The 25604-nt window shown below is 55.4% G+C and overlaps 1 protein-coding gene across 4 annotated transcripts; it reads left to right on the forward strand.

Annotated features, from left to right (window-relative positions):
* Nucleotides 1-7272: 7272 nt before the first annotated feature.
* On the forward strand, nt 7273-23892 carry MFGE8 (milk fat globule EGF and factor V/VIII domain containing). 4 transcript variants are annotated; one of them, XM_070400299.1, is made up of 9 exons: nt 7273-7441; nt 10457-10579; nt 11044-11178; nt 13583-13764; nt 14411-14566; nt 15907-16051; nt 20580-20767; nt 22813-22968; nt 23088-23892. In XM_070400299.1, the coding sequence occupies exons 1-9, from the start codon at nt 7369-7371 to the stop codon at nt 23226-23228; spliced, it is 1299 nt and encodes a 432-aa protein (XP_070256400.1). In that variant the 5' UTR covers nt 7273-7368; the 3' UTR covers nt 23229-23892. The 4 variants fall into 4 exon arrangements, with proteins under 4 accessions (XP_070256400.1, XP_070256401.1, XP_070256402.1 ...); XM_070400300.1 differs by having other exon boundaries at nt 7274-7441; nt 20583-20767; XM_070400301.1 differs by lacking the exon at nt 10457-10579 and having other exon boundaries at nt 7274-7441.
* Nucleotides 23893-25604: the final 1712 nt, after the last annotated feature.

The raw sequence follows: 25604 nt of genomic DNA on the forward strand, positions 1-25604 counted from the left end.
GCTGGGAAGCAGAAGCTCAATGGATTGAGATAATGCTCCGGAGATTGGTGGGTTACATCTGTATTTATACATGGCAGTCAAAGGAAAGGGATGTAGGTGGGTTACATGAAATCCACTGGTGATAGATTAAAGAAGTAGGAGAAAGTGAAAGGGCGAGGGCTACGCCCTCCATCTTGCCCCCGAATCCTCCATTTTTGGGCAGCAGCCATGTGCTCAGCAAGGAACTTCTTCCCGGAAGCCCAAGCCTCTGCTAGCCACACCTAGGATTTCTTTAAACTAACCAATGATAATCAAGGGAAGTGCGCGCCATAGACACAACCACACCCTGTGTAACAAGACCCAGACTTGCGCCTGGCCAATCGGCAGGGCCCACAGTCCTCTCTCCTCCCCTTACCATAAAACCCCTCTCCCCACAGAGCTAGCTGGCTCTCTGCTTCCTGCCGCTGCGTCGGCGAATGGGGTAGACAGGGAGTCCGAGCTAGCTCGAATAAAGACTCTTTTGCGTCTTGCATCGGACTCGGCTGGCTCCCTGGTGGTCTATTGGGGATCCTGAAATCTGGGCATAACAGAAAGCAAAGGGGGGAGGAGGGAAACACCTGGGATTGGATAAAAAGGAAAATGATGGACAGATGCTTCTTTTACATAGATAGATAGAGGATAGTTTAACATAATTAACAGTTGATAACAATAACCATGAGGGAATGTCCTGGTTCCCTTTGTTGGGCCCTGTGGGGTCCGGAAAAAAGGAAGTTACAAGTTACCCAGACATTTCCCAGATATGTTATCTTAGAGGCAAAAAAGACAAATGGGCTCAGTAAAGATCTACGTTGACCTTTGTCAGGGAAAATACTGGCCTAGCAAATGACTACCCACTATAACCTGTTTGCAGTTAAATATTTAATTTTCAGACCATCCGTTGTGGTGACTTTACGTCTCTGAGTTTTCAAGACCGCCATGCAGGCCTCCCCTGAGCTTGTCAGGTTAGCATGTGGCCCCTTTTGTCCACAGAGACACCCCCCCCAAGGGTCCTGTGAGAAGGGTTTCATGTCTTAGGGTCAAAAGGTTGGGAATGCTAGGTGACGTCATTAGGGGCTCCAGGACCTGCTGAGAACTGGAGGGTAAAACAAGATTTAGTACAAAGCATTGTTAGGAAGGAAGAATAAAAACATTTTCTCTACCCTCTTGGGTTCTGTACCTGAGGGCCTGTGAATTAAATTTACAAAAGACAGATTAACAAGAGAGTAGACTTTATTTACACACAGGCTTGCTCAGTGATGACTAACTCCAAGGTGGGGTGAGAATTAGGGGCTTATCTGTCTAATTTAGCCGGGGAAAAGGGAAGGGGAATAAAAAGCTTCTATGGGCCCTGGCCGGTGTGGCTCAATGGATAGAGCCTCGGCCTGCGGACTGAAGGGTGCCGGGTTCGATTGTGGTCAAGGGCATGTACCTCGGTTGCAGGCTCCTCCCTGGCCTCAGCCCTGGTCGGGGCTCTTGCAGGAGGCAACCAATCGATATGTTCCTCTCACATAGATATTTCTATCTGTCCCTCCCTCTCTCTTCTATTCTCTCTAAATAACAATGAAAAAATATCCTCGGTGAGGATTAAAACAAACAAAAAGCTTTCTGTCTCCTTCAGGGCCATGAAACTAAGGACCGGATTTATAGTAGGGTTACTCTCACTCCCCTTCTTGGGAGTACACCCACCCCGAAGAGGGAATTGATGGCTGTCCTAATTTCTCAGAAGTTTCTGTTTGTTGTCAGGCAAGTCACCAGAGGCTTCTTTTTGTATCTGTTGAATTTCAAATGTCTCCGGCTTAAAATCTTCTTTGTACCAACTCTGGGCTTCTAAATGGGTCCTCGCACCACACAGTTTGGCAGATGCTCAGTGAATTTTTTTTTAAAGATATTTTTATTGATTTCAGAGAGGAAGGGAGAGGGAGAGAGAGATAGAAACATCAATAATGAGAGAGAATCATTGATCGGCTGCTTCCGGCACACCCCACACCGGGGATCAAGCCCACAACCTGGGCATGTGCCCTTGACCGGATTCGAACCTGGGACCCTTCAGTCCTCAGGCTGGCGCTCTATCCACTGAGCCACACCGGCTAGGGCCCTCCTAGCTTCTTACTACCCTGCCTCATGTCTGGCTGGGGGATGAGAAGAGGGGAGGAACTGGACAGGCTGGTGCTGGCAATGGTGGTGCTGATGGGGTTAGCCCAGCGGTTCTCAACCTGTGTGTCCCGACGCCTTTGGGGGTTGAATGACCCTTTCACAGGGGTCGCCTAAGACCATCGGAAAACGCATATATCATTACATATTGTTTTTTTGATTAATCACTATGCTTTCATTATGTTCAATTTGTAACAGTGAAAATACATCCTGCATATCAGATATTTACATGACGGTTCATAACAGTAGCAAAACTACAGTTATGAAGTAGCAACGAAAATAATGTTATGGTTGGGGGCCACCACAACATGAGGAACTGTATTAAAAGGTCGCGGCATGAGGAAGGTTGAGAACCACTGGGTTAGCCAGTGACCAGCTCTCCTGGCCTGGATTTTACTGACACCTCGCCCGCCACCCTGCCCAGCCTGGGCCCTTGCCCCTGGCCTTCCTGAATTCCACTTCCAGGAAAGGACTTGATGTTCTTCTGGCAATGGCCTTGCTCTGGACTCAGGCGTGAGATGATGGGGTGTCCAGATGTCCAGCTGGCCCAGTTAGAAAGGCTTTGATCAGGGCCCTATAAAAATAGATCTTTCTAAGGCCTTTCTTTCACTTCCTCTCTACTCAGCAGAGCGAATACCCACCCAACCCAGGTGTGGGCGTGTTTCTTGTCCGCCGCAGATGCAGGCTGCTAGAACCGTTCTGGGCCAGCGAGGCCACTCCCCTTGGTGCCATTAACCCCTTGGGAAGGAAGAAAGGAGACAGACTCTGAAGGAAGCAAATAAAGGTGCCTGCCCAGCCGTTGTGGCTCAGTGATTGAGCGTCTAACCATGAACCAGGTGGTCATGGTTCGATTCCCGGTCAGGGCACATGTTAGGGTCGCTGAAGGAGGAACACACGAGGCCAAAAGGGGTAAAGAATTATGCATTTATTAGGTCACCTGGAAAACCACATGGGCTGAACCCCAAAATGGCACTAGCCCCCAAAGAAGGGGAGTCAGAGGTTTTTAAAGGACTCTAGGCAGGCTTTTTTTTTTTTTTTTTTTTTTTTAAATATATTTTATTGATTTTTTACAGAGAGGAAGGGAGAGGGATAGAGAGTTAGAAATATTGATCAGCTGCCTCCTGCACTCTCCCTACTGGGGATGTGCCCAGAACTAAGGTACATGCCCTTGACTGGAATCGAACCTGGGACCCTTGAGTCCGCAGGCTGACGCTCTTTCCACTGACCCAAACTGGTTAGGGCTCTAGGCGGACTTTTGCCAGACGGAGAATTCTCTGTGCAGGTCTGGATCCTGGGAAGGTACAGAGGGGAGAGATCATGGTCTTAGCAAGTGGAATGTGGTCTAAGTGAAGGGGAATGTCCGTTGTGAAGTGGCCTAAGTGTCAGTTCCCAGGGGAGGGGTATTAATTCAATTATTTGATCATACCTAACACCGGGTGGGTCTTGCAGGAGGGGGCTTGCAGGAGGCAGCCGATCAAGGATTCTCTCTCATCATGGATGTTTCTATTTCTCTCTCCCTCTCCCTTTCTTTCTAAAATCAATAAAAATATATTTAAAAAAATAAATAAAAAGAAGCCCTAACCAGTTTTGCTCAGTGGATAGAGCATCGGCCTACAGTCTGAAGGGTCCTGGGTTCAATTCCAGTCAAGGGCACATGCCCGGGTTGCGGGCTCGATTCCCAGTAGGGGGCATGCAGGAGGCAGCTGATCAATGATTCTCATCATTGATATTTCTATATCCCTCTTCCTTCCTTTCTGAAATCAATAAAAATATATTTTTAAAAAAGTAAAAAGGCCCTGACCGGTTTGGCTCAGCAGATAGAGCTTCGGCCTGCAGACTGAAGGGTCCCGGGTTCGATTCCCGTCAAGGGCATGTACCTGGATTGCGAGCACATCCCCAGCAGGAGGCGTGCAGGAGGCAGCTGATCCATATTTCTCTCTCATCGGTGTTTCTAACTCTCTATCCCTCTCCCTTCCTCTCTGTAAAAAATCAATAAAATATACTTTAAAAAAAGTAAAAAGTAAATAAAAAGAAAAGGAAGGCGCCTGAGGAGCAGCTGGGCAGGGGTCATCAGACAGGTAAGACATGAAGCGGGGGCTTGGATCCAGCTCTAACCCCCGTGCAGCAGCCGGTCGGTGAGAAGATACGTCTGGAGGCCGCTCAGCTGTGAAGAGGGGCCCTTTGGCTGCTTCTGAGTGTCCGGCTTCAGGCGTCAGAGGAGGGGAAATCAGGGTGGGGTAGTTGCCAGAGACATCAGGGAGGACAGTGGTTAATTGAAGCCCCAGCCGAAGCCAGAAAACTCCCATAAAGGAACCTCAGAATGCCACCCACCTTTCTGGTTTCAGCGAGAAAACACGTTTGCGTTTTTGAAACTGAGAGTGTATTTATTCCCCAGCATTAGCCCCTGGCCCTTGGCCTTTGGGTTGGCAACAAAAGCGGGCTGTTTGGTCCCTGGGCAGGGGTGTTTGCTCACAGAGCATGAGTGCGCCCATCAGTGGCTTTGGGAAGGAGGGTGTGCGTTTGCAGGCCGTGAGCGTAAAGGCCGTGAGTGTGGGGCCGCTGTGCTATTCTGCTCAAGCTCATGTGACGTCTGCGCTCCCAAATGCTGGAAAGCAGAGGAGGGAGGGCGGCCGGGCGGCCGCTTCTCTCCTCTTTACATTGATGGAGGTGGATAGTGTTGACCAATAATTGTAAACCAGCCTCTTAGAGATAGTTGTTTTATTTTTTTAATATATATTTTATTGATTTTTTTTTTTTTTTACAGAGAGGAAGGGAGAGGGATAGAGAGATAGAAACATCAATGAGAGAGAAACATCGATCAGCTGCCTCCTGCACACCTCCTACTGGGGATGTGCCCGCAACCAAGGTATATGCCCTTGACCGGAATCGAACCTGGGACCTTTCAGTCTACAGGCAGACGCTGTATCCACTGAGCCAAACCGGTTAGGGCAAGATAGTTGTTTTTTTTTTAAAGAATATATATTTTTATTGATTTCAGAGAGGAAGAGAAAGATAGAAACATCAATGATGAGAATCATTGATCGGCTGCCTCCTGCAGGCCCCTACTGGGGATCGAGCCCACAACCCGGGCATGTGTCCTTGACCGGAATGGAACCCAGGATCCTTCAGTCCGCAGGCCGACACTCTATCCACTGAGCCAAACCGGCCATGGCTGGGATGGTTCTTTCTACCACGCTGCACTCCGAGGACACTGGTGAAAGGCGTCCGTCTCCAGAAGTGAAATTTCAGGTAGTTATTTTCTTGTCCAGCCTGAGACCCTTTTCCGGTTGGCTGTTGGCTGTATTCCATAAAATGCTTGATTTCATGAGCACTGAGCAGGTGCTAGCAAATACTACACATTTGCAAGTAGCTGGCTGCAGCCAGCACATCAATATTTTCTGTGTTAATTGCCAGAGTGGCCGTGTAAGCATATTCTAGAAAGGGGATAAAACCAGTCACTGTAACATGATGCAAATCAAACACATTCCTTAAATGTGTATATATATATATATATATATATATATATATATATATATTTCAGAGAGGAAGGGAGAGGAAGAGAGTTAGAAACAGTGATGAGAATCATTGATCAGCTGCCTCCTGCACGCCCCCTACTGGGGATGGAGCCCACAACCCGGGCATGTGCCCTTGACCGGAATCGAACCCAGGACCTTTCAGTCCGCAGGAAGATGCTCTATCCATTGAGCCAAACCAGCTAGGTCTCCAACACAGTCTTGTCCTCATCCTCTGCTTGGCCTACAGGTTTGGTGCGGAGAAAAAAATCACTGCAAACTGCTAGTACCTGGCAAATTTTGTCCCGGACACGAATGGTGCGATCACAGACATGGCTTAGCTTTCGAAGCATTTTCTGACTGTGGGAAGAAGAGCTACGAGTATATGTTTCCTCACCCATCTTTTCCTTCCTCTTCTACAGTTGCTCTTCAAGGATGCAAATGCATCGGAAACGGCCTGCGGGCGGCACTGCGGGGACCGGGAGGACTGATGCGTGGCGCCTCGCAGCAGCCAGGTGCCCGCGAGCCGGGAGCGTGCGGGGTGGGGGGCGGGCAGGCGCCCGTGGCGCTCGGGGCAGCCTTAGGAGAGGAGCGAGGGGACTGCCGTTGGGGCCAGTTCGCCGTAGGCAGGCGGCCGTGGAGGCAGCGCAGCGATGGCTCGTGTTTTCCTGGCGTCTAGGGGTGCGGGGAGGGAAGGGAAAAGGGTCTAGGGGAGGGGAAGGGAGGTTGGGAGGGAGCCGCTGCCTGTCAATTCCATGTCAAAGGATGCTGCTAGGATGTGCTATGATGCTTCCTTTGAATGCACATCATGTGAGTTTCTTTTTTTTTCTTTTTCCGATATATTTTTATTGACTTCAGAGAGGAAGGGAGAAGGGAGACAGATGGAAACCTCAACGATGAGAGAGAATCATGGATGGGCTGCCTCCTGCATGCCCCCTACTGGGGACGCAGCTGGCAACCGGGGCACCTGCCCGTGACCGGAACCCAACCAGGACCTTGCAGTCCGCAGGCGGGGGCTCTATCCACTGAGCTACACCAGCCAGGACCACCTGCGTAGGATGGATTCCTACACGTGGAATTGCTAAGCCTCCTGGGCTCCGCGCCTGTCACTTTGACGGGGATTACCCGGTCGCTCCCTGGAGAAGCTGAACCAATTGGCACGCCCTCCGACAGTGCCTGCTGGGGCCTGTTCGCCACAGCCTCCTGCTCACAGCGGGCTCCTCACTTGCTCCGTGCCATTGCCAATCTGATAAGGGAAGTTGGAATTCAGTGTGCTTGCCGTTTTCGTTAGTATGATGCGTAGGGTTTAGCTATTTAAGTCTAAAGTAAAAAAAAAAAAAAAATACAGCTAAAACCCAAACAATTCCATCTGCGCTCTTTCCTGTCCAGTCTATTTAGACCGGGCGCCAGGTCACACTAGCCCCAACCCAGAGGCCGGGCGGGCGTGGCCGGGCAGGAGGTGGGAGGCGAGGACCCTTGGGTCCCTCCGCCTCCGACCCCCTCGTCACTCCCTGCTGCGGAGCCCCGCCCCGAGTCCGCCCCTGGCGGGCCTGGGCGGAGCTCGCGGGCCAGTGGGAGGTGCAGCGCTGCCTGATTTATTCCGGTCCCGGAGCAGGAGTGAGAGCCCGCGGTCCGTCTGCACCGCCGGATCTTCAGTCCCGCGCCGGGTCCCCCACTTGTGCGCAGCATGCCGGGCCCCCGCCTGCTGGCCGCGCTCTGCGGCGCGCTGCTCTGCGCCTCCGGCCTCTTCGCCGGCTCCGGTGAGTGATCGCGCCGCCCTCGCCCCTCCTCTCCGCTCGGAAGTTCGGCGCGGCGCCCTCCCTCCACCTCCACTATTGACAAACTTGGGCAGGGAGCCTCGGCGGGGCCGAGGGGCGACCTCCCCGGCTGCGCCCCCGCTGCGCCCCTGCTGGCGGCCGCGCCGCGCTCGGCCTCTCCCGCCGTCTCCGCACTGGGGAGTTTTGGTCGGCGAGAGAGGCTGGGGCGCCGGGCGGTGGCTCGGGACACTGGGTGACAGCCCTGCCATCCCCGGGGAGGTGGCTGCAACATAACAAAGGAATCCGCTGTGGAGGGGCCTCTCTTTCCCCATCTGTATCATGAGGCCATTGCACCGTGACCGCCCCGCGCGCGCCTTCCCGCTGCAAGTTTCTCGGACTCCGGTCCTGATCAGTCTCCGGCCAACTAACTTCCCTCCCGGGCAGCGAACTCCCTCCCAAGCCCTGGCCGCTGGTCCGATCCTTGCAGATTTCCGCGCGCGCGCGCGTGGCGTGGCGCGGCGCTCACCAGCGATAAGAGGGAGGGAGGGCGGGGAAGTGGGTGGGATGCCAGGGCTCTAGGTGGGGCCCGGGAGAGGATTCCCAGGCTGGGGAAGGCCTCGGAAAAGGGCTGCGTCCTGCTGCGGCCGGCCAGGCTGGCTTCCTCTCCGGACTCCTTCCGTGGCCTTGGTCTGCTGTTGTATCTTCCCTGGTCCTCCTCCCCCGCCCAGGAGGCCTCCCTCCACCAGCGGGGCCTCCCGCAGGCGGGTGCTGGGATGCCCCATCCCCTTGGCGGCGGGGGCCCGCAGTCCTCCTCCTCCAGGACTGGGGAAAGGAGGTGGGTGGGCGACCCCTTCAGGCGCCCCCTCCATCACTTCCAGGACTGAATGAAGCCAGGGGGTGGGCGGATCACAGCGGAGGCCTGGCTCTGACCCCTGACCCCGGGCCTGCAGCAAGAAGTCTTTGAGGCCACGCCAGGCTCCCACGCACTGGGGAGCTGGTGGCTGCCCTCAGTAACCCTTAGAGACCTGGGTCTTGTCCCTTCCCGTTCCTCTCAGTCCCCGCAGCCTGGAGAAATGTACCAAAAGGGCAGGACCCTGAACTCCCAAAGGTGGTTAAGTTAGTGGGGGGGTTGGGGTGGGGGGCGGTGATCTGGCTTTTCCTGGGACCGGGAAGTCCTCAGGCTGCTGTGCCCCAGGTGAGTCAGTCTAGGGCCCCCAGGGGAAGGAGGCACCTTGTCCCCTTCCCTTTCCCTTTTCCCCCCTGGACCACGTGGCCCGGTAGCCACTTGGGAGGGCGAGGAAGTGCAGTTGGACTTTGCTGGGACCGGAGCCCAGGACTCTGGCCATTACCAAGGCCCTGTCTGTGCCCAAGCCGCCGGCCACCGCCCGCCAGGTCAGGGGAGGGGATTAACCTGCTATTTAAAGCCAGTGACTAATAGCTGCGTGGGGAGCCGCCTAAGCTCCCGAGGCCCGTGCAAAGGTGGAGTTCTGAGGGCTCCATAGCTCATTAACGGTATTCCCTTCCCTGCAGCCCGGGCCCGGCTCTCGGGGACTTTGGGGTTCCGGGAGGAGGGCCCTCCAGCCTGGCATGGCCAGACTTTCGGGGAGGAACAAATGTTTCACGTGTCTTACCCCGAGCAGGTGTGGGGCCCTGGGGAGCCCTCTGGGACGCTAAGGTCAGAAGCCCCTCCTCCAGGCCTGGCTCACCCCGTTCTCCAGAGCCAAGGGAGTCTGGGTAATCGTGCACATCGGCCACCCAGGCAGGCCCCCAGCGGAGGCTGTGATGCCCTCGCCAGCCCTCCTCCCATGTCTGAAGTCCTCGTCCAGTGTGTCTCACATCCGCCTGCCCTCCTCACCCCCTCTGCCTTCCTTTCTTACCTGGAGGCCTGGGGCAGCGTCCCCGATGCTCTCCTGGTCCCCTAGATTCCCCGATCCTGTCGCCTGTCCACCCAGCAGCCAGAGGGATCTTGTGTCCCTCCCAAGCGCCTCCCCAGCCCAGGCGAGGCCAGCCCATCTCGGCAGATAACAGTTCCCTTCTCCGAATTGGAACCAGGGTCCCCATCCCCACCCCGTCCCGAGTGAGGATCTCTGATTTGCTTTTTCATGGGGGTCGTGGTAGGGAGGCTGAAGGAAGGTGGTGAGCCCTTGGTGTGCAGGTAGAAAAGTCTAAAGTTGTCATTCTTTTTTTTTTTTTAAATATATTTTATTGATTTTTTGCAGAGAGGAAGGGAGAGGGATAGAGAGTTAGAAACATCGATCAGCTGCCCCCTGCACACTCCCAACTGGGGATGTGTCCGCAACCAAGGTACATGCCCTTGACTGGAATCGAACCTGGGACCCTTGAGTCCGCAGGCTGACGCTCTATCCACTGAGCCAAACTGGTCAGGGCTAACGTTGTCATTCTTATTGTCCCTTCCAGTCTGGTCCCAGCCCACCTGGTTAGCTGTCTTACTGGTCTCCCAGTGTACCCGGCTCTCTCTGTGCTTCTGCCTTTTTTGTTTTTTGTTTTAATAAATAAATTTTTATTGATTTCAGAGAGGAAAGGAGAAGGAGAGAGAGAGAGAGAGAGAGAGAGAGAAACATCAATGATGAGAGAGAATCATGGATCAGCTGCCTCCTGCACGCCCCCTACTGGGGATCAAGGCTGCCACCCGGGCATGTGCCCTGACCGGGAATCGAACCGTGACCTCCTGGTTCATAGCTCAATGCTCAATCACTGATCCATGCCGGCCAGGCCTGCCTTTCTTTAGCATGTTCTCTCCTCATTCCCCTGCTTGGTGCACCCCCCACCCCGTCTTTTAGAACCGCAGTCTCCCTGGCAGAAACCACTGGAAAGTGGCCCCTTGTGTAGGCTCACGGAGCCTGTCACCCCCATTCACTGGTCCCCGTGACTCCTCGAGGCCTGGGCTACGCCTGATTTCTCTGTCTCGGGGGCCCAGCACATACGTACATGGTAGTGGGCCCCCCAAGCATTTACGGTGCGAAGGAATTTGTTCCTGAGCTGGAGCTGCCGCTGCAGGTGACTTCTGTGACTCCATCGAGTGCCTGAACGGTGGGACCTGCCTGTCACAGGACGAGCTCCCCTTCTATTGCCTCTGCCCCGAAGGCTTTGCGGGGCCCATTTGCAACGAGACTGAGAAAGGTACCTGCCCTGGGCGGCACCTGCCTCCCTCCGCCTCCCCTCGCTCCCAGTCGCAGCCCAGGCTGCTGGGGTGAGCCGGTCTGTGTTGCAGTGGGCAGTGTCCCCCGCACCTGTCGGTTGTCAGCCAGCATTTCCCTGGAACCCGCCCCCCCCCCGCCCGCCCCCCCCCCCCCCGCCCCGCCCCAAAGCCCCTTGCAGAGCTGGGTGCTTCCTTGATTCCTTGATTTGGGCTGATCCACCCACACATGACCCTCCCTGGCGCCAGGCTGGCCCAGGCCCCACCAGGCAGGGTGGGGGAGGGAGGGAAGGCCTGGGAGAGGGAGGTGGGCAGTGGGCGGAGCTTAGGCAGAGGGTCCCTTTGGGCTAGGTCCAAGGGCTGCTGTCTCTGCCACCCCCCTGTGCCCCCCCGTCCCCTCCCCCTCTTTCCCGATCACCTGCCCATCTAACTGCCTCCTCCTACCCAGGTCCCTGTTTCCCAAACCCCTGCCGCAACGATGCCGAATGCCAGGCGCTTGACGAGGAGGCACACCGAGGCGATGTCTTCAAACAGTATGTCTGTGAGTGCAAGCAAGGCTACTCGGGCGTCCATTGTGAGAGCAGTGAGTATCTGGGGCCTGCCCCGCTGGGGGGAGGGGGGTGTGGGGCGGGGAGGAAAGGGGGGTGGGGGGCAGACCCTGAGCCACAGTCCTGGCACCCGGGCCATGTCTGGTCTTATTAGCCCCTGTGTCAGGGCCTCCTCTGGGTAGATTGAGGGTGGGTCAGAGCCTACGTGAGGCCATAGGATGGGGGCGGGGTTTGGATGCTCCTCCCCTGGCCTCTTTCCTGGGGCTGCAGGCCAGGCCAGATGTCCCTGCAGGGGGAGTGAGGGGGGATGGTGGCCCCTGAATCATGCGAGCGCTGTTTCCTGGGTCCCCATGAACCAGATAAAGAGCATCAGGGTTAAGTGTTGGGGTTTTTCTTTCTTTTTTGTTTTTTATTTTTGTTAATAGACTTTTATTGATTTCAGAGGGGAAGGGAGAAAGAGAGAAGGATAGAAGCATCAATGATGAGAGAGAATGATTGCTTGGTTGTCTCCTGCACACCCCCCACTGGGGATCGAGCCCGGAACCTGGGCATGGGCCCTTGTCCGGAACCCAACCTGGGAGCCTTCAGTCTGCAGGCCGATGCTCTAACCACTGAGCAACCCGGCTAGGGCAAGTGTTGGGGTTTTTCTACCAAGAGGGGAAAACAAACACATTTTTAATCTTTTGGAGCCTGGGAGGTCAGTCAATAAGGCTTGGGCCTCAGGGTCTGACAGCTCCCTGCCCATGTTTGATCTTCGGCCTCATTATGGAGGTGAGGAGGGCGGGGCCTGGGGAGGCTGGGCTGTCCCTTCACAGTCAGAGGCCCAGCATGGCCTGCTGGCCTGCTTGCTTACCCGGCAGCGGCAGAATGGCCTGGGGTGGTTCCAGCTGACATCCCCCACCATGGCCCTCATGTCCTCCCTCCTGGTCCAGGTGTGAAAAGTCCACACCCAGGCTCAAAGATGGGCGCGGGGGTGGGGCGGACTTCTGCAGTCCTTTGTGTCTGTCCCTGAGCATCCTGGGCAGGGGGCAGGATGTTGTCCTCAGACAGACGAGGGGACACGTGAAGTTTGCTGGGGCCCTGTCGGGGGAGCAGGTTAATTGATGCCCTTCACCTCACAGGCGTGGGCCCTGGGCCGAGGCCAATGTGTTTGACATCCTGGGTGCAGGAGTGTGTGTGTGTGGGGGGGGGGGGGGGTGAGGGCTCGCCATGCAGACAGCCCTGGGTGGGGGACAGGTGGGCCCACTAATTACTGTGCTGGGCGCCGAGGTAACCACGGGTGTGCGCCTGAGTTGGAATTACCCCCCTAGCCTCCTGTGCTTCTGGCCTGGGGTCTGCCCTAGACGGGTGGCACCTGGGCGAGGCAGGAGGCGTCTACAGAGGCCGAGCAGCCCCCCAGAGGGACCTTTGCAGCCCCCCTATTTTTTTTTTTTGTTAATCCTCACCCGAGGCTATTTTTCCATTGATTTTAGAGAGAGGGAAAGACAGAGAGAAACATCGATGTGAGAGAAACACATGGATTGGTTGCCTCTTGCTCATGCCCGGGCCAGGGCCCGGGCCAGGGAGGAGCCTGCAACCAAGGTACATGCCCTTGACTGGAATCGAACCCGGGACCCTTTGGTCCACAGGCCAATGCTCTATCCACTGAGCCAAACCGGCTAGGGCTGCAGCCCCCTCCTTGTTATATGCTATGTTGCCTGGGAGCCTACAAGGATCCCACAAGCCTCAAGAATGCATGTTTGAGCCCTTAAGGGGGCAGGCACATGGGGTGTGAGGATAGGCTCAGCCACTGGCGGCTCTGATCCTGGAGCCCCACTTTGAACCCCATTCTCCCTGCGTGAGCCTGGGGTGCAGCGGTAGGGTGGCCTGAACCTGGGTTCCCTGCTGGGAGCCAGGAGAATGGCTCACCCCTTGACCACTTTGCTGGGGTGATGGTGAAGGTGATGGGGCCCGGCCAGGGATGGTTGGGCAGGTGGCTGGGGCAGGACCAGCAGTTGGAAAGGACAGAGGGTCCAAGAGAAATCAGAACGGCCTTCACTCACGTACCACCAGTAAACTCGTGCCGTATGGGGTTCTAGAAGACTCCACACGGATTTGCTTATGGGTGTGCTTATTGCTTTGTGGGCAGCCCACTGCCATCTGAGGTGCCCCTTCTCCCAAAGCCGTCCTCGGGGAGCCAGGGGCGGGGCTGGGTGCAGTGGTCCTCCTGATAGGAGCCTCCAGCTGTCAATCACGGCAGCCTCAGGCGTACAGACCTGGGTGTTGTGCTTGCTTCCTCACCCCGCACCCTTTCCCGGTACCTCCTCTTGGGCCTCGCTGTCCCCTGTGGTCTCTGCTCTGGGTCCTGGCCAGAGGCCACACCGTCTGTCTTCTTATTCTCTCGTCCCCTGGGTCCCGCCTGCGAGGGTGGCCACCCGACTGCCGTCTCCCTCCCTGCAGGGTGCGCCATGCCGCTGGGCATGGAGACCGGGGCCATCGCCGACCGGCAGATCTCCGCCTCGTCCGTGCACTTGGGCTTCATGGCTTTGCAGCGCTGGGCCCCGGAGCTGGCCCGCCTGCACCGCTCCGGCATTGTCAATGCCTGGACAGCCAGCAACTACGATAGGAAGCCCTGGATCCAGGTATGGAAGCGGGGGGCCCGGGGCGGGGGGGGGGGGGGGGGGCATGATGGGAAGAGAAAAGGTGAGATGAGTGTGTGCATTTGGGGGTCACCGTGGGAGGGTTCATCAGGGGGTCCAGGTATCAAGGTAGCAGGTTCCTCCAGATCAGTGGTCAGCAAACTGCGGCTCGCGAGCCACATGCGGCTCTTTGGCCCCTGGAGTGTGGCTCTTCCACAAAATACCGACTTCTGCACATGGGCCACGAAGTTTCAATCGCACCGCACGTGGTATTTTGTGGAAGAGCCACCCTCCAGGGGCCAAAGAGCCGCATGTGGCTCGCGAGCCGCAGTTTGCCGACCACTGCTCCAGATGAAGTGTCCGTAAGTGGGGAGCAGCCTTGGGGGGCTTGGAGTAGGTGGGCGGGGTGAGGGGGAGCCGAGCCCAGGCTGTGGAGGGGCTGTTTGCTCTGGATGAGGTCTCTGGGGGCCTTGTCCATCCTTTTGGGCTTCCCAGAGCACTGGGTCCCCAGTCCTGAGAAGGTGAGACGAGAGAGACTCCATCCAACACTTATCCTGCTTGCACTGCCCCTGCTCTGGGTGGGGGGAGTGGAGGAGGTAGAAGGGATGCAGGAGTTGTAAGTGTCCCGTCCTGCCCACCCTGGGTCCAGGTGAACCTGCTGCGGAGGATGCAGGTGTCGGGCGTGGTGACGCAGGGCGCCAGCCGCGCAGGCAGAGCCGAGTACGTGAAGGCGTTCAAGGTGGCGTACAGCCTCGACGGGAAAAAGTTCAAGTTCATCCAGGACGACGGGAACTCAGGAGACAAGGTGAGGCGGCCTGGGCCGGAAGGAAGGGCTGTGGTCGCAGCCCGGGGCTCCAGCATTGTTCGAGGGCCTCCATTGAGGCGAGGGGGGGTAGCCTGGGTGATTGGCCATGAGGGGAGCGGGGTCTTCAAGTGCATCTTTGCTCCCAGAAATTGGGAAACCCAGATTATTTCCATGTTTTGTGGTTACAAGTAAATCACCTCACTTTATTTATTATTATTATTATTATTTTTTTTTCTTATCCTTTGGATATATACCCAGAAGTGGGATTGATGGAGCGTATGATAGTTCTATTGCTAATTTTTTTAAAGGTTTTTTTATCTTTTCTTTGTTATTTTGTTGTTGTTGTTAATTCTCACTCAAGGATATTTGTCCGTTGATATTTTATTTTATTTTTTATTATTATTATTTTTAAAAAATATATTTTATTGATTTTTTACAGAGAGGAAGGGAGAGAGATAGAGAGTTAGAAACATCGATGAGAGAGAAACATCGACCAGCTGCCTCCTGCACACCTCCTATTGGGGATGTGCCCGCAACCAAGGCACATGCCCTTGACCGGAATCGAACCTGGGACCTTTCAGTCCACAGGCCGATGCTCTATCCACTGAGCCAAACCAGCTAGGGCAATAGCCCCACTTTATAGATGAGAATAGTGAGACTCAACAGTGACCTGTTGTGGGGGGTGATGAGGGGGGTAGGGGAGCTGGGGTGCACTCCGAGCCTTCAGGGCCACCACATACAGCCGGGCAGGTGGCATGCTCAAGGATATCACTAGCCGGCGAGCCCATTCGCCACGGGGACAGATGTTTGTGCGCTTCTACCTGTGGGAAAACTGTTACAATAAAACGGCCTTTTCCGAACTCGCACAGGCAGCCTGTAGATTGATAGGTGGCCCTGTGTGCAAGACGGGGGTTCATGCCCAGGCACCGTGATGACCAAGGAAGGTGCGACAAGGGGAATCTTGGGGGCGGGGGTGGCCAGGGGAAGGGCCGAGTCCCTGCTAGGCCCACCTGCCCGCCCCCTAGGCCTGAGGAGGAAAGGGGCAAACCCAGGAAGGGGGACTGGGATTGACCATTGACCATCCCTCTACTCCAGTGGTTCTCAACCTTCGGGCCCTTTAAATACAGTTCCTCATGTTGTGACCCAACCATAACATTATTTTCGTGGCTACTTCATCACTGTCATGTTGCTACTGTGATGAATCGTCATGTAAATATCTGATATGCAGGATGGTCTTAGGCGACCCCTGTGAAAGGGTCGTCCGACCGCCAAAGGGGTCGCGACCCACAGGTTGAGAACCGCTGCTCTACTCCATATCTCTCTCTCTCTCTCTCTCTTAGATATTTACAGGGAACGTGGACAACAGTGGCCTGAAGGTCAACATGTTTGACGTCCCTCAAGAGTTGCAGTACGTGAGGCTGATGCCCGTCGGCTGCCACCGGGGCTGCACCCTGCGCTTTGAGCTCCTTGGCTGCGAGTTGAATGGTGAGTGCTGGCGGCTGGGGTCCGTCCCAGGGGCTGGCCTTTCTTCTCAGCCAAGCTGAGCCGGGCAGGGAGGGCGGCAGCAAGGCCCAGGGCCCCGGCTCGCTCAGCAGAGGCACACGAGAGGGGTCACCCGGCCGTCAGCAGCCCTGCCCGGGTATGGTCCTCTCTGTGCCAACCCATGGCATTCTGGTGGGGAGAGGACAAAAGAGACGCCACTTCCGTTCTCAAAGTGTTGTCGCTTATTCTGATGGGCTCCTTGAGCTTCTAGACTCGTAGCATCCGTTCTGTGCTGCAGATGTCAGCTCCCGTCTGTGGGGAATTTGTCTGATTTGTTCACTGCTGATTCCCAGTGCCTAGAACGGTGCCTGGATAAATAATTGTTGAAGGAGTAAGTGAATGAGGAAAGTGAGGCCCTGATAAATTGTTAGTATTTTAAAAAATATATATATTTTATTGATTTTTTACAGAGAGGAAGGGAGAGGGATAGAGAGTCAGAAATATCGGTGAGAGAGAAACATCGATCAGCTGCCCCCTGCACACCCCCTACTGGGGATGTGCCCGAAACCAAGGTACATGCCCTTGACCAGAATGGAACCTGGGACCCTTCAGTCCGCAGGCTGACACTCTATCCACTGAGCCAAACCAGCCAGGGCAATTGTTAGTATTTTTTTAAAAAATATATTATTTATTTCAGAGAGGGAGAGAGAGTTAGAAACATCAATGATGAGAGAGAATCATGGACTGGCTGCCTCACTGCATGCCTACTTACTGGGGGTCGAGCCCGCAACCTGGGCATGTGCCCTTGACTGGAATCGAACCTGGGACCCTTTAGTCCGCAGGCTGACGCTCTATCTGCTGAGCCAAACAGGCTAGGGCCCAGATAAATTATTTATCAAGGGCATACAGCTGGCAGGCATGAAAACTTGGTCCAGATCCCTGGGCTTCTGACACCTACCCATCCAGTACTTTTACTCCCCCCCAACACCCCCCCTCCCCCGCCCTGCAAAAAACTCCTGTTTGTCTGAATTTAAGAGAAACACGAGGCTTCTAGGGTAGCTGGTGCTTCCTGCTGCCATTTCCAGGGACAGTCCCAGACAGAGGAATGGGGACAAGAAAGGGACGGGTTTCCTCTGAGCCAGGAAAAAACGCGCCATTGGGGGAGGTCAGGGTGCAGGGGGTTGGGCCGCCCAGCTTCCCTGTCTCAGCTCAGCTGTTTTCTCTGAGATCCAGGTAGCGGGTCCCGCTTTTTTGCAGCCACAGTGCCACCTGCTGGCCACTGGCGGAACTGTAGGGCTTGTAAGGCTGGCGGCCTTTCTCCTGTTACCCCAAGACCCACCCTTTGCGCCCCCTTTCCCCTCCGTGGCACTTCTTCCTGTTCCCCCATTTCAGATACCACCCAGTACCATTCAGAGCTGACGTCTGTGTGCCTGGCTGGGTTTAGTTTTTTTTTAAATGTATTTTATTGGTTTTTTACAGAGAGGAAGGGAGAGGGATAGAGAGTTAGAAACATCGATGAGAGAGAAACATCGATCAGCTGCCTCCTGCACACCCCCCACTGGGGATGTGCCTGCAACCAAGGTACATGCCCTTGACCGGAATCGAACCCGGGACCCTTGAGTCCGCAGGGCGACACTCTATCCACTGAGCCAAACCAGCCAGGGCTAGTTTTTTTTTTTTGTTTTTTTTTAAGTGTGAACTTAAGTCTCTGTTCCCAGGGCCACTACCTTTTGAGCCTAATGGTGTAAGGGGAGTTAAAAAATTGCCTTCTGGGTGCAAAAGGTGAAGGGATTAAGTTAAAAAGAAAACTAAATGAAACACTCCTAGACACAGACAACAGTATGGTGATTACCGGAGTGAGAGGGGGGTGGGCAGAGGTAGAGGAGGGTGAAGGGGGGTTAGATGGTGCTGGGAGGAGACTTGGCTGTGGTTGGTGAACATACAGTACGATATGCAGATGCTGTAATATAGGATCGTACACTTGCAACCTAAATTTATTAACCAGCGTCACCCCAACAAATTCAATACAAATTAAAAGAGAAGAAGACGTTGGCTTCTGCCCAAAGGAAAATTTGGCCGTTGGCAAAGGGAAGAGGCAGTTCCTGGGGGTCCCGACTCTGGGTCCCGTCCTTGGAGTCCCTTCCTACTCGCTGTCCTCGTCTGAAGCCTCAGGCCAGCGGCTCCCCACGTGGGGCACACGTCCGCAGGGGGCGGGCAATCTGATTTTTAAGGGAGGGGGGCAATTCCAGAATGAGTTTCTTTTTAAACATATTTTTATTGATTTCAGAGAGGAAGGGAGAGGGATAGAGAGATAGAAACATCAATGATGAGAAAGAGTCATTGATTGGCTGCCTCCTGCACGCCCCCCATGGGGGATCAAGCCTGCAACCCAGGCACAGGCACGTGCCCTTGGCTGGAATCGAACCTGGGACCCTTCAGTCCGCAGGCTGACGCTCTATCCACTGAGCCAAACCAGCAGGGCCGAGAATGAGTTATAAACAGTGAATGTTTTGCATTTCTTCTGGTTCTAAGGGCCTCATAGACAGTCTATACATAGATATGGTGGCATATTTATACATTTCAGTTCTCTATTCTATGTTTTGAAACTGGATTTGCTATTTTTTCCTGTCACTTCCTATTACTATTTTTTTAACCATTTCTTAGTGATTTCTTCCTCAGTCCTTCCACTGTCCTTTCGTTCTTTTATTTTTCTCTCTCATGGATGCCATGTTCTTTGGAAGCTTGTTTAGACCAAGTTCATGGCCTTTGAGGCTTCCTCCACGTGAATAGGAGCTCACTTTTTAATAATAAGAATTACAGGGGGGAAAAAAAAAGAATTATAGGTCCCAGGGGGCATCAGGATGTTAGAGATGCTGAGGTGGGGGATGGCCAAAGAGAGGTTGGGGACCACTGCCTTAAGCGGTTACAGTTGCCTGCGTGGTCCCGTCTCAACCGGCTCCCTCCGAGGCCGAGACAGGCTGAGCCTGGCGAGCCTAACAAGCGAGGATGCCCTGTCTCCTTCCCTGAGGGCTGGGCCATCTCCTTGTCCTGCTAGACATTCCAGTCGGCTGGCCCTCTAGGCCCACTGCCCCCCCACTCCCTGCCAGTTACCCCAAGGGAGGCCAGCTGTGGACTGGGGATTCCGCCAGATGTGAGACACACCCATCCCTCCCCTGGGAGTCTTCAGCTGTTCTGAAGGCCACCTGAAGGTGCCCGTGACTAGTACCAAACAGCCCGGCACATTCCTGAGTGTTTGGGGCAGGCCGGAATGAAACCCAGGCCTGTCTGACAGTATGCCAGCTGTTGGGTGTGGAATCTTCTAGACCAGTGATGGCGAACCGTTTGAGCTCGGCGTGCCAGCATTTTGAAAAACCCTCACTTAACTCTGGTGCCGTGTCACCTATAGAAATTTTTTGATCTCTGCAACCCTAGTAAAACAAAGACTTCTATTTTTGATATTGATTTTATATATTTAAATGCCATTTAACAGAGAAAAATCAACCCAAAAAATGAGTTCAGAGGTGACACGCGTGTCATAGGTTCGCCATCACTGTTCTAGACGCTGACAGAGGGTCTGCTGGGCAAGGATCAAGGTTGGTCCCTGAGCCCCAGGAGTTCTGATTCTCTGACTTCCACCGGCTGGAAGTCCTGTTCACGGCTCTGGGTGGGCGTGTGGGTGGTGGAGACGATGTCACAGCCTGGCGTGGCAATCCAGGGGTTTGTGTGTGTGGCTTGGTACAGTGTTTGTCTCTAGTACTCAGTTTTCTCACCTGTCAAATGGGGTGGCTAATACCTTCAGGTTTCTGTGTGGGAGATGAATTGACCGAAGTGAGCACTGAATCAATGAGATGGTTGTTACTCGTGTCCTGGATGATCAGCCCAGGATTCAGCAGTACGTAGGAGTGATATAGGAAGTGCTGAGAGTCCAGAGGAGGGACAAGTCCTGCCCCGGTGAGGTGGTCAGGGCAGGCTTCTTGGAGGAGGTGTCTCACAGGCAGGCCTTGAAGGAGGGTGGGAAGTGGCGGATCTATCAGGGCCTGCCCTGATGCAGAGAAGGAAGAGTAGGAGGTGATCGGTGAAGGGCAAGTCGGGTAGGGGTGCGAGCTGAGGGCAGGTGGCTGAGGGAGGAGTGGGTGGGCAGGCAGTGAGAACGAAGGATGGTTAATTTAATTTTTAAAAATATTTTTATTGATTTCAGAGAGGAAGGGAGAGGGAGAGAGATAGAAACATCAATGATGAGAGAATCATCGATCGGCTGCCTCCCGCACGCTCTATGCTGGGGACCGAGCCCGCACCCCAGCCAGGCGTCCCGATTGGGAATTGAACCGTGACCTCCCAGTTCACAGGTCGATGCTCAACCACTGAGCCACACGGGCTGGGCAGGACGGTTGATTCTAAAAGGCAGAAGGAGCTTCTGTCCGAGAGGATGTCAGTGGCTGGTGGGATCCACACACTTCTCCCCACCTCATTGCCTGGTGCTCACACCCCTGGGAGCCTGGGGACCCTAGATCTACCAGCCCCCCCTTGTTAGCAGGATGCGATGAACCCCTGGGCATGAAGGACAGAACCATCCCTGACAAGCAGATCACGGCCTCCAGCATCTACAGGACCTGGGGCCTGAGTTCCTTCAGCTGGTATCCCTACTATGCGCGGCTGGACCAGCAGGGCAAGTTCAACGCCTGGACCGCGGAGAAAAACTCTGCCTCCGAGTGGCTGCAGGTGGGCCCGGCTCGGGGGGTGGGATCAGGCGGGGGGATGGGGGGGCGCTGCCAGGTCTCCCACCTCCTCACGGCCCAGGCTTCCGCTCCCCAAGAGGGAATTTCTGAAAAGTCTTGTTTGTTTGCTGTTTTCTCCTGCCATGCACTCCACCTTCCTCCTGATTCCGTAAGATCAGGGGGGAGAGCAGGGGAGCTTGCTGCTGCTTCAACGGAGACCTGCAGCCCTGGGGTAGAAAGGGTGTGTGTGTGTGTATCTGTGTGTGTGTCTGTGTGTATGTCTGTGTGTGTATCTCTGTGTGTGTGTGTGTCTGTGTATCTCTGTGTGTGTGTGTCTGTGTATCTCTGTGTGTGTGTGTCTGTATCTCTGTGTGTGTGTGTGTCTGTGTATATGTCTGTCTGTGTGTCTCTGTGTGTGTGTATCTGTGTGTGTGTGTCTTTGTGTATGTCTGTGTGTCTGTGTATATCTCTGTGTGTGTGTGTCTGTGTATATCTCTGTGTGTGTGTGTCTGTGTATCTCTGTGTGTGTATATATGTGTGTGTGTGTCTGTATATCTGTGCGTCTATATCTGTGTGTGTGTCTGTGTATCTCTGTGTGTGTATATATGTGTGTGTCTGTATATCTGTGTGTCTATATCTGTGTGTCCATGTATATTTGTGTATATCTGTGTGTATATCTGTGTGTGTGTATATTTGTGTGTGTGTGTATATCTGTGTGTGTGTCTGTGTATATCTGTGTGTGTATATTTGTGTGTGTGTGTATATCTGTGTGTGTGTGTATATCTCTGTGTGTGTATATCTGTGTGTGTGTATATCTGTGTGTCTGTATAAGTGTGTGTATGTGTACGAGTCTGTGTATACCTGTGTGTCTTTCTATCTGTATGTGTGTCTGTGTCTATATGTATATGCAGAGGGTGTGTGTGTGTGTCTGTGTGTGTGTCTGTGCATATCTGTATATCTGACTGTGTGTGTCTGTCTGTGTGTCTGCCTATTTGTATTTGTGTCTGTGTATGTGTGTGGGGGTGAGGGTGGGATGGGGGTGTGTCGATAAGGGGAGAGTCACCTCCACTGACTGCCCCAGGGAAACCAGGCTGAGCCCATGGACGGCAGGGCAGGGTGGAGGAGGCGCCCCAAGACAGGCACCTTGGAGCTTCCCTGCCTGAGCACAGAGCACTGCTCTCTGACACGGTGTCTGAGAACAGACCACAGGGCAGCCCTCGGATTTCAGTGAAATTGGGAAACATGAGAATCGCGAACACCAGAGCATCTGCTCACATCACAGATGCAGAAGCGGGGTCCTGGCAGGGTCAGGAATTGCCTGGGGCTCCCCTGCTGACTGGCAGTGAGTTGAGTTTGCACCCTGGTGCCTGGGGCTGCCTGTGCGGGGGCAGGTGGCCGGCTCCCCAGGATGGTCAGGGCCTGGATCAGGCCTGTCTCTGGGCCCCAAGGAGCACATTAGCCTGTGGAGCCGGGTTCTGTGAGGCGCTGCCTGCCTTTGGGCTCCTCAGAACCAAGGTCCGGCTGTGGTCAGCCCTGCCAGGGTCCCCGCGAGCACTTCATGCCGAGGGGTTGGCCAGGGCCCCGACTCTGAAATGTGAGCTCCGTTGCAGTGAATTGCCTCATTGACAAAGTTGGTGGTACTTACTTTTTATTTTTTATATTTTTATTGATTTCAGAGAGGAATGGAGAGAGAGAGATAGAAACCTCAATGATGAGAGAGAATCATGGATCGGCTGCCTTCTGCACATCCCATACTGGGAATCGAGCCCGCAACCCGGGCATGTGCCCTGACTGGGAATCGAACCGTGACCTCCCGGTTCATAGGTCGACGCTCAACCACTGAGCCACACCGGCCGGGCATATTTATGCCCATTTTACAGATGAGGAAACTGAGGCTCCGAGGCCAACATCCTCCCTGATGAGCAGCTTTCCCCAAACTGCGCTTCCTGTCTCAGGGTGTCTGCCCTTTCCCACTTTGCTGGAAAGGGTGCAAGCGAAGAAAATGCGGTTGATTTTATTTTATTTTGTTTTTTTTTTTTCCCCCTGTAGATTGACTTGGGCTCTCAGAAACAGGTGACCGGCATCATCACACAGGGCGCCCGAGACTTCGGCAACATCCAGTACGTGGCTGCGTACAAGGTGGCCCACAGTAATGACGGCCAGAGATGGACCGAGTATAAGGACCCGGGGGCCGAGGGCAGCAAGGTGAGCGTGTCAGCCGCCCGCCCCTCGCCGCTCCGCGGTTTCCTGCAAGTTGGGCCTCTGGGGCTCTGAGGGGACGGGGGCCAGCCCGGGGTCCTTCCTGACACCTTCCCTGTCTCTAGATCTTCCCAGGCAACTTTGACAATAATTCCCACAAGAGGAACATGTTCGAGACGCCCTTTATGGCTCGTTTTGTGCGCGTCCTGCCCGTGGCCTGGCACAACCGCATCACCCTCCGGGTGGAGCTGCTGGGATGCTCGTAGGTCCAGCTGACCGGACCGGATGGCCTGGTTCTCCTGACCTTCTGTGGTCCTGCTGCCTCCTCCACCCACCGCCCGCCTGATTGTAGTGCCGTGGGGGGCGGGGAGGGGGGTGAAGATGTCAGTCACCTCTCCCTCCCTCTGTCCTCCTCCCACCTCACCTCCCACACGCCTGCCCCACCTCCCACCTGCCCCTGGCGCCCGGCCCTCACGCCAGGTGAGCCCCAGGCAATTCCTGGCCCTGCCAGGACTCCCTTTTCTACACGTGATCTTGCCAAAAGGCCGAGAGCCAACCCATCCCATATTCTTAGGCGCTGTGGGAGTTGAGTAGGTCTGGGATTCCAGGCTCTCTTGCCCATAGCCCGCCTCCCACCCCCCACATTCCCATGGCCCTGGAGGAAGGGCCCCCCCGAGGCGCCAGGCTGGAGCTAACGGTTGCCTGCCGCTCAGCCTGGAGGCATGATGCTGCCATTCCCGATGCCGCCACCCAGCCCTCTGACACTCCCACAACCTCCCTGGAGACCCCTCTTGACCCTTGAGCTGCAGCCTAGAAAGACAGCAGGGGGTGGGGTGGGTCTGTGGACAGACGGGGAGGAGGTGGGCGGGCCTGGGCGGCCCCCCCGAATGCACAGGCAACTTCCAAAATATATTTATGTCACTGCCTGGAGCTCTTGCTGCGTGGTTCTTCGTCCTCGTGCCGGTCCCCACCCTCAGCCTCAGTTTCCCCAGAGCCTCAGCGTGCTCCCCACCTGCCCGACTCCACGCTGCTTCCCAGCCGGAGGAAGGAGGAGGCTGCCGGGGGCCCACAGGGGGCCAGGACGCCGCCAAGTGGGCGCAGGGCCTCCTGGCTGAGGGCACTGGTTTCTAGGAGGCGCTGGCGCATCGGCTCCCTGGGCAGGGGCCATCAGGAAGTGGCCAGTGGGGGCAGCGCAGGCCAGCGCCTGGTGATCTGGGAAAGGGGCCGGCCACAGAGGAGGGAGGGACCGGGCTGGCTGGAAAAACGGGGTGGATGAAACCACCCTAGTGTTGGAGGCCGCGGGGCACTGGAGGAATTTTCCAGCACAAAATCGGGGAGCCAGGCTGCGGTCCACAGAGGAGGCGCCTCGCCCCTGGGCGGCAGGTCTGGCCACGCAGCTGCCAGAGGGAGGGTGTGGCTGTGCTGGGGCCTCACCAGGGAAATTCATCTAGAAGTGGCTCCTTCTTGGAACTGGCCTCGCCGGGGCTCGTTGGCTGGGCAGGGACAGAATAAACGGCGGAGGTCGAGGGCTCCAGATGAACGGGGGTTGTGGGGCTCCCCTCTGCTGGGGGTCCCCTGGCCCACCCACTCCTTCCTGTGTCACTCTCCGATTGAGTTTGGAGCCACTGATTTCAGAGAAGAGGGAGGGGAAGAGAGACAATCATCAGTGATGAGAGAGAATCATGGATGGGCTGCCCCCTGCATGCTCCCCGCTGGGGATCGAGCCCGCAACCCGGGCATGTGCCCTGACCAGGAATCAAACCCTGATCTCCTGGTTCATGGGCCGACGCTCAACTTCAGAGCCACCCCAGTCGGCCTGGAGCCAGTCTTTCCGAATGGTTGCTGGCCACGGGCCTCCCTCCAGGGAGCATTTCCTGCCCCCAGCTCCCACCTGCTGGTCAGCCCTGCCCCGCCCGGGGGCCTTAAACTCACTTTGCTGTCACCAAACTGGCCTTCCCTGCGGTCCATCCCCACACCTGTGGCTGTCAGCACCCGGGCCTGTGGGCCTGCCTCTCCCAGGAGCCTGGTCTCCTTTATGGTCCTTATTTATGTTATTTATTTTTTTGTTAATCCTCACCTGAGGATATTTTTCCATTGACATTTTAGAGAGAGTGGAAGGGAGAGGGAGAGACAGAGAGAAACATCCATGTGAGAGAGACACATCGAGTGGTTGCCTCCTGCACCTGCCCCAACCTGGGGCCAGAGCCTGCAACCAAAGTACGTGCCCTTGACCGGAATCGAACCCGGGGCCCGTCAGTTCACAGGCCGATGCTCTATCCACTGAGCCAAACCGGCTAGGGCTGGTCCTTGTTTAAACATAATGAAGTGATGAGGAGCCTCGGGTCTGAGGCTGGACAGCCTGGCCCCGAGGAATGTTCAATAATGAAATCTCTGGGCCTTAGCAATAACAGGGCCGACTCCATGGCCTCCTGGGGACTAAGGGAGGGAGGGCACCCATGCAAAGCGGGGCCCATGGGAGGCCTCAGACCCTGGGCATCCTTGTCAGAGAAGCTTGCAAGAGTGTCCTGATTGGTACCCGTGTTCTCCGTATCTCCCCTCCAACCCATCCTGCACACTGTGGTCAGCCATCTCTTCCTCACAGAGGAACCGTCAATGGCTCCCTTTTGCACATCAGGCCTGGC

The sequence above is a fragment of the Myotis yumanensis genome, unplaced genomic scaffold (genome assembly GCF_028538775.1).
Source record: "Myotis yumanensis isolate MYYU_CA2020_CCGP unplaced genomic scaffold, mMyoYum1.0.hap1 SCAF_20, whole genome shotgun sequence".
NCBI lineage: Eukaryota > Metazoa > Chordata > Mammalia > Chiroptera > Vespertilionidae > Myotis > Myotis yumanensis.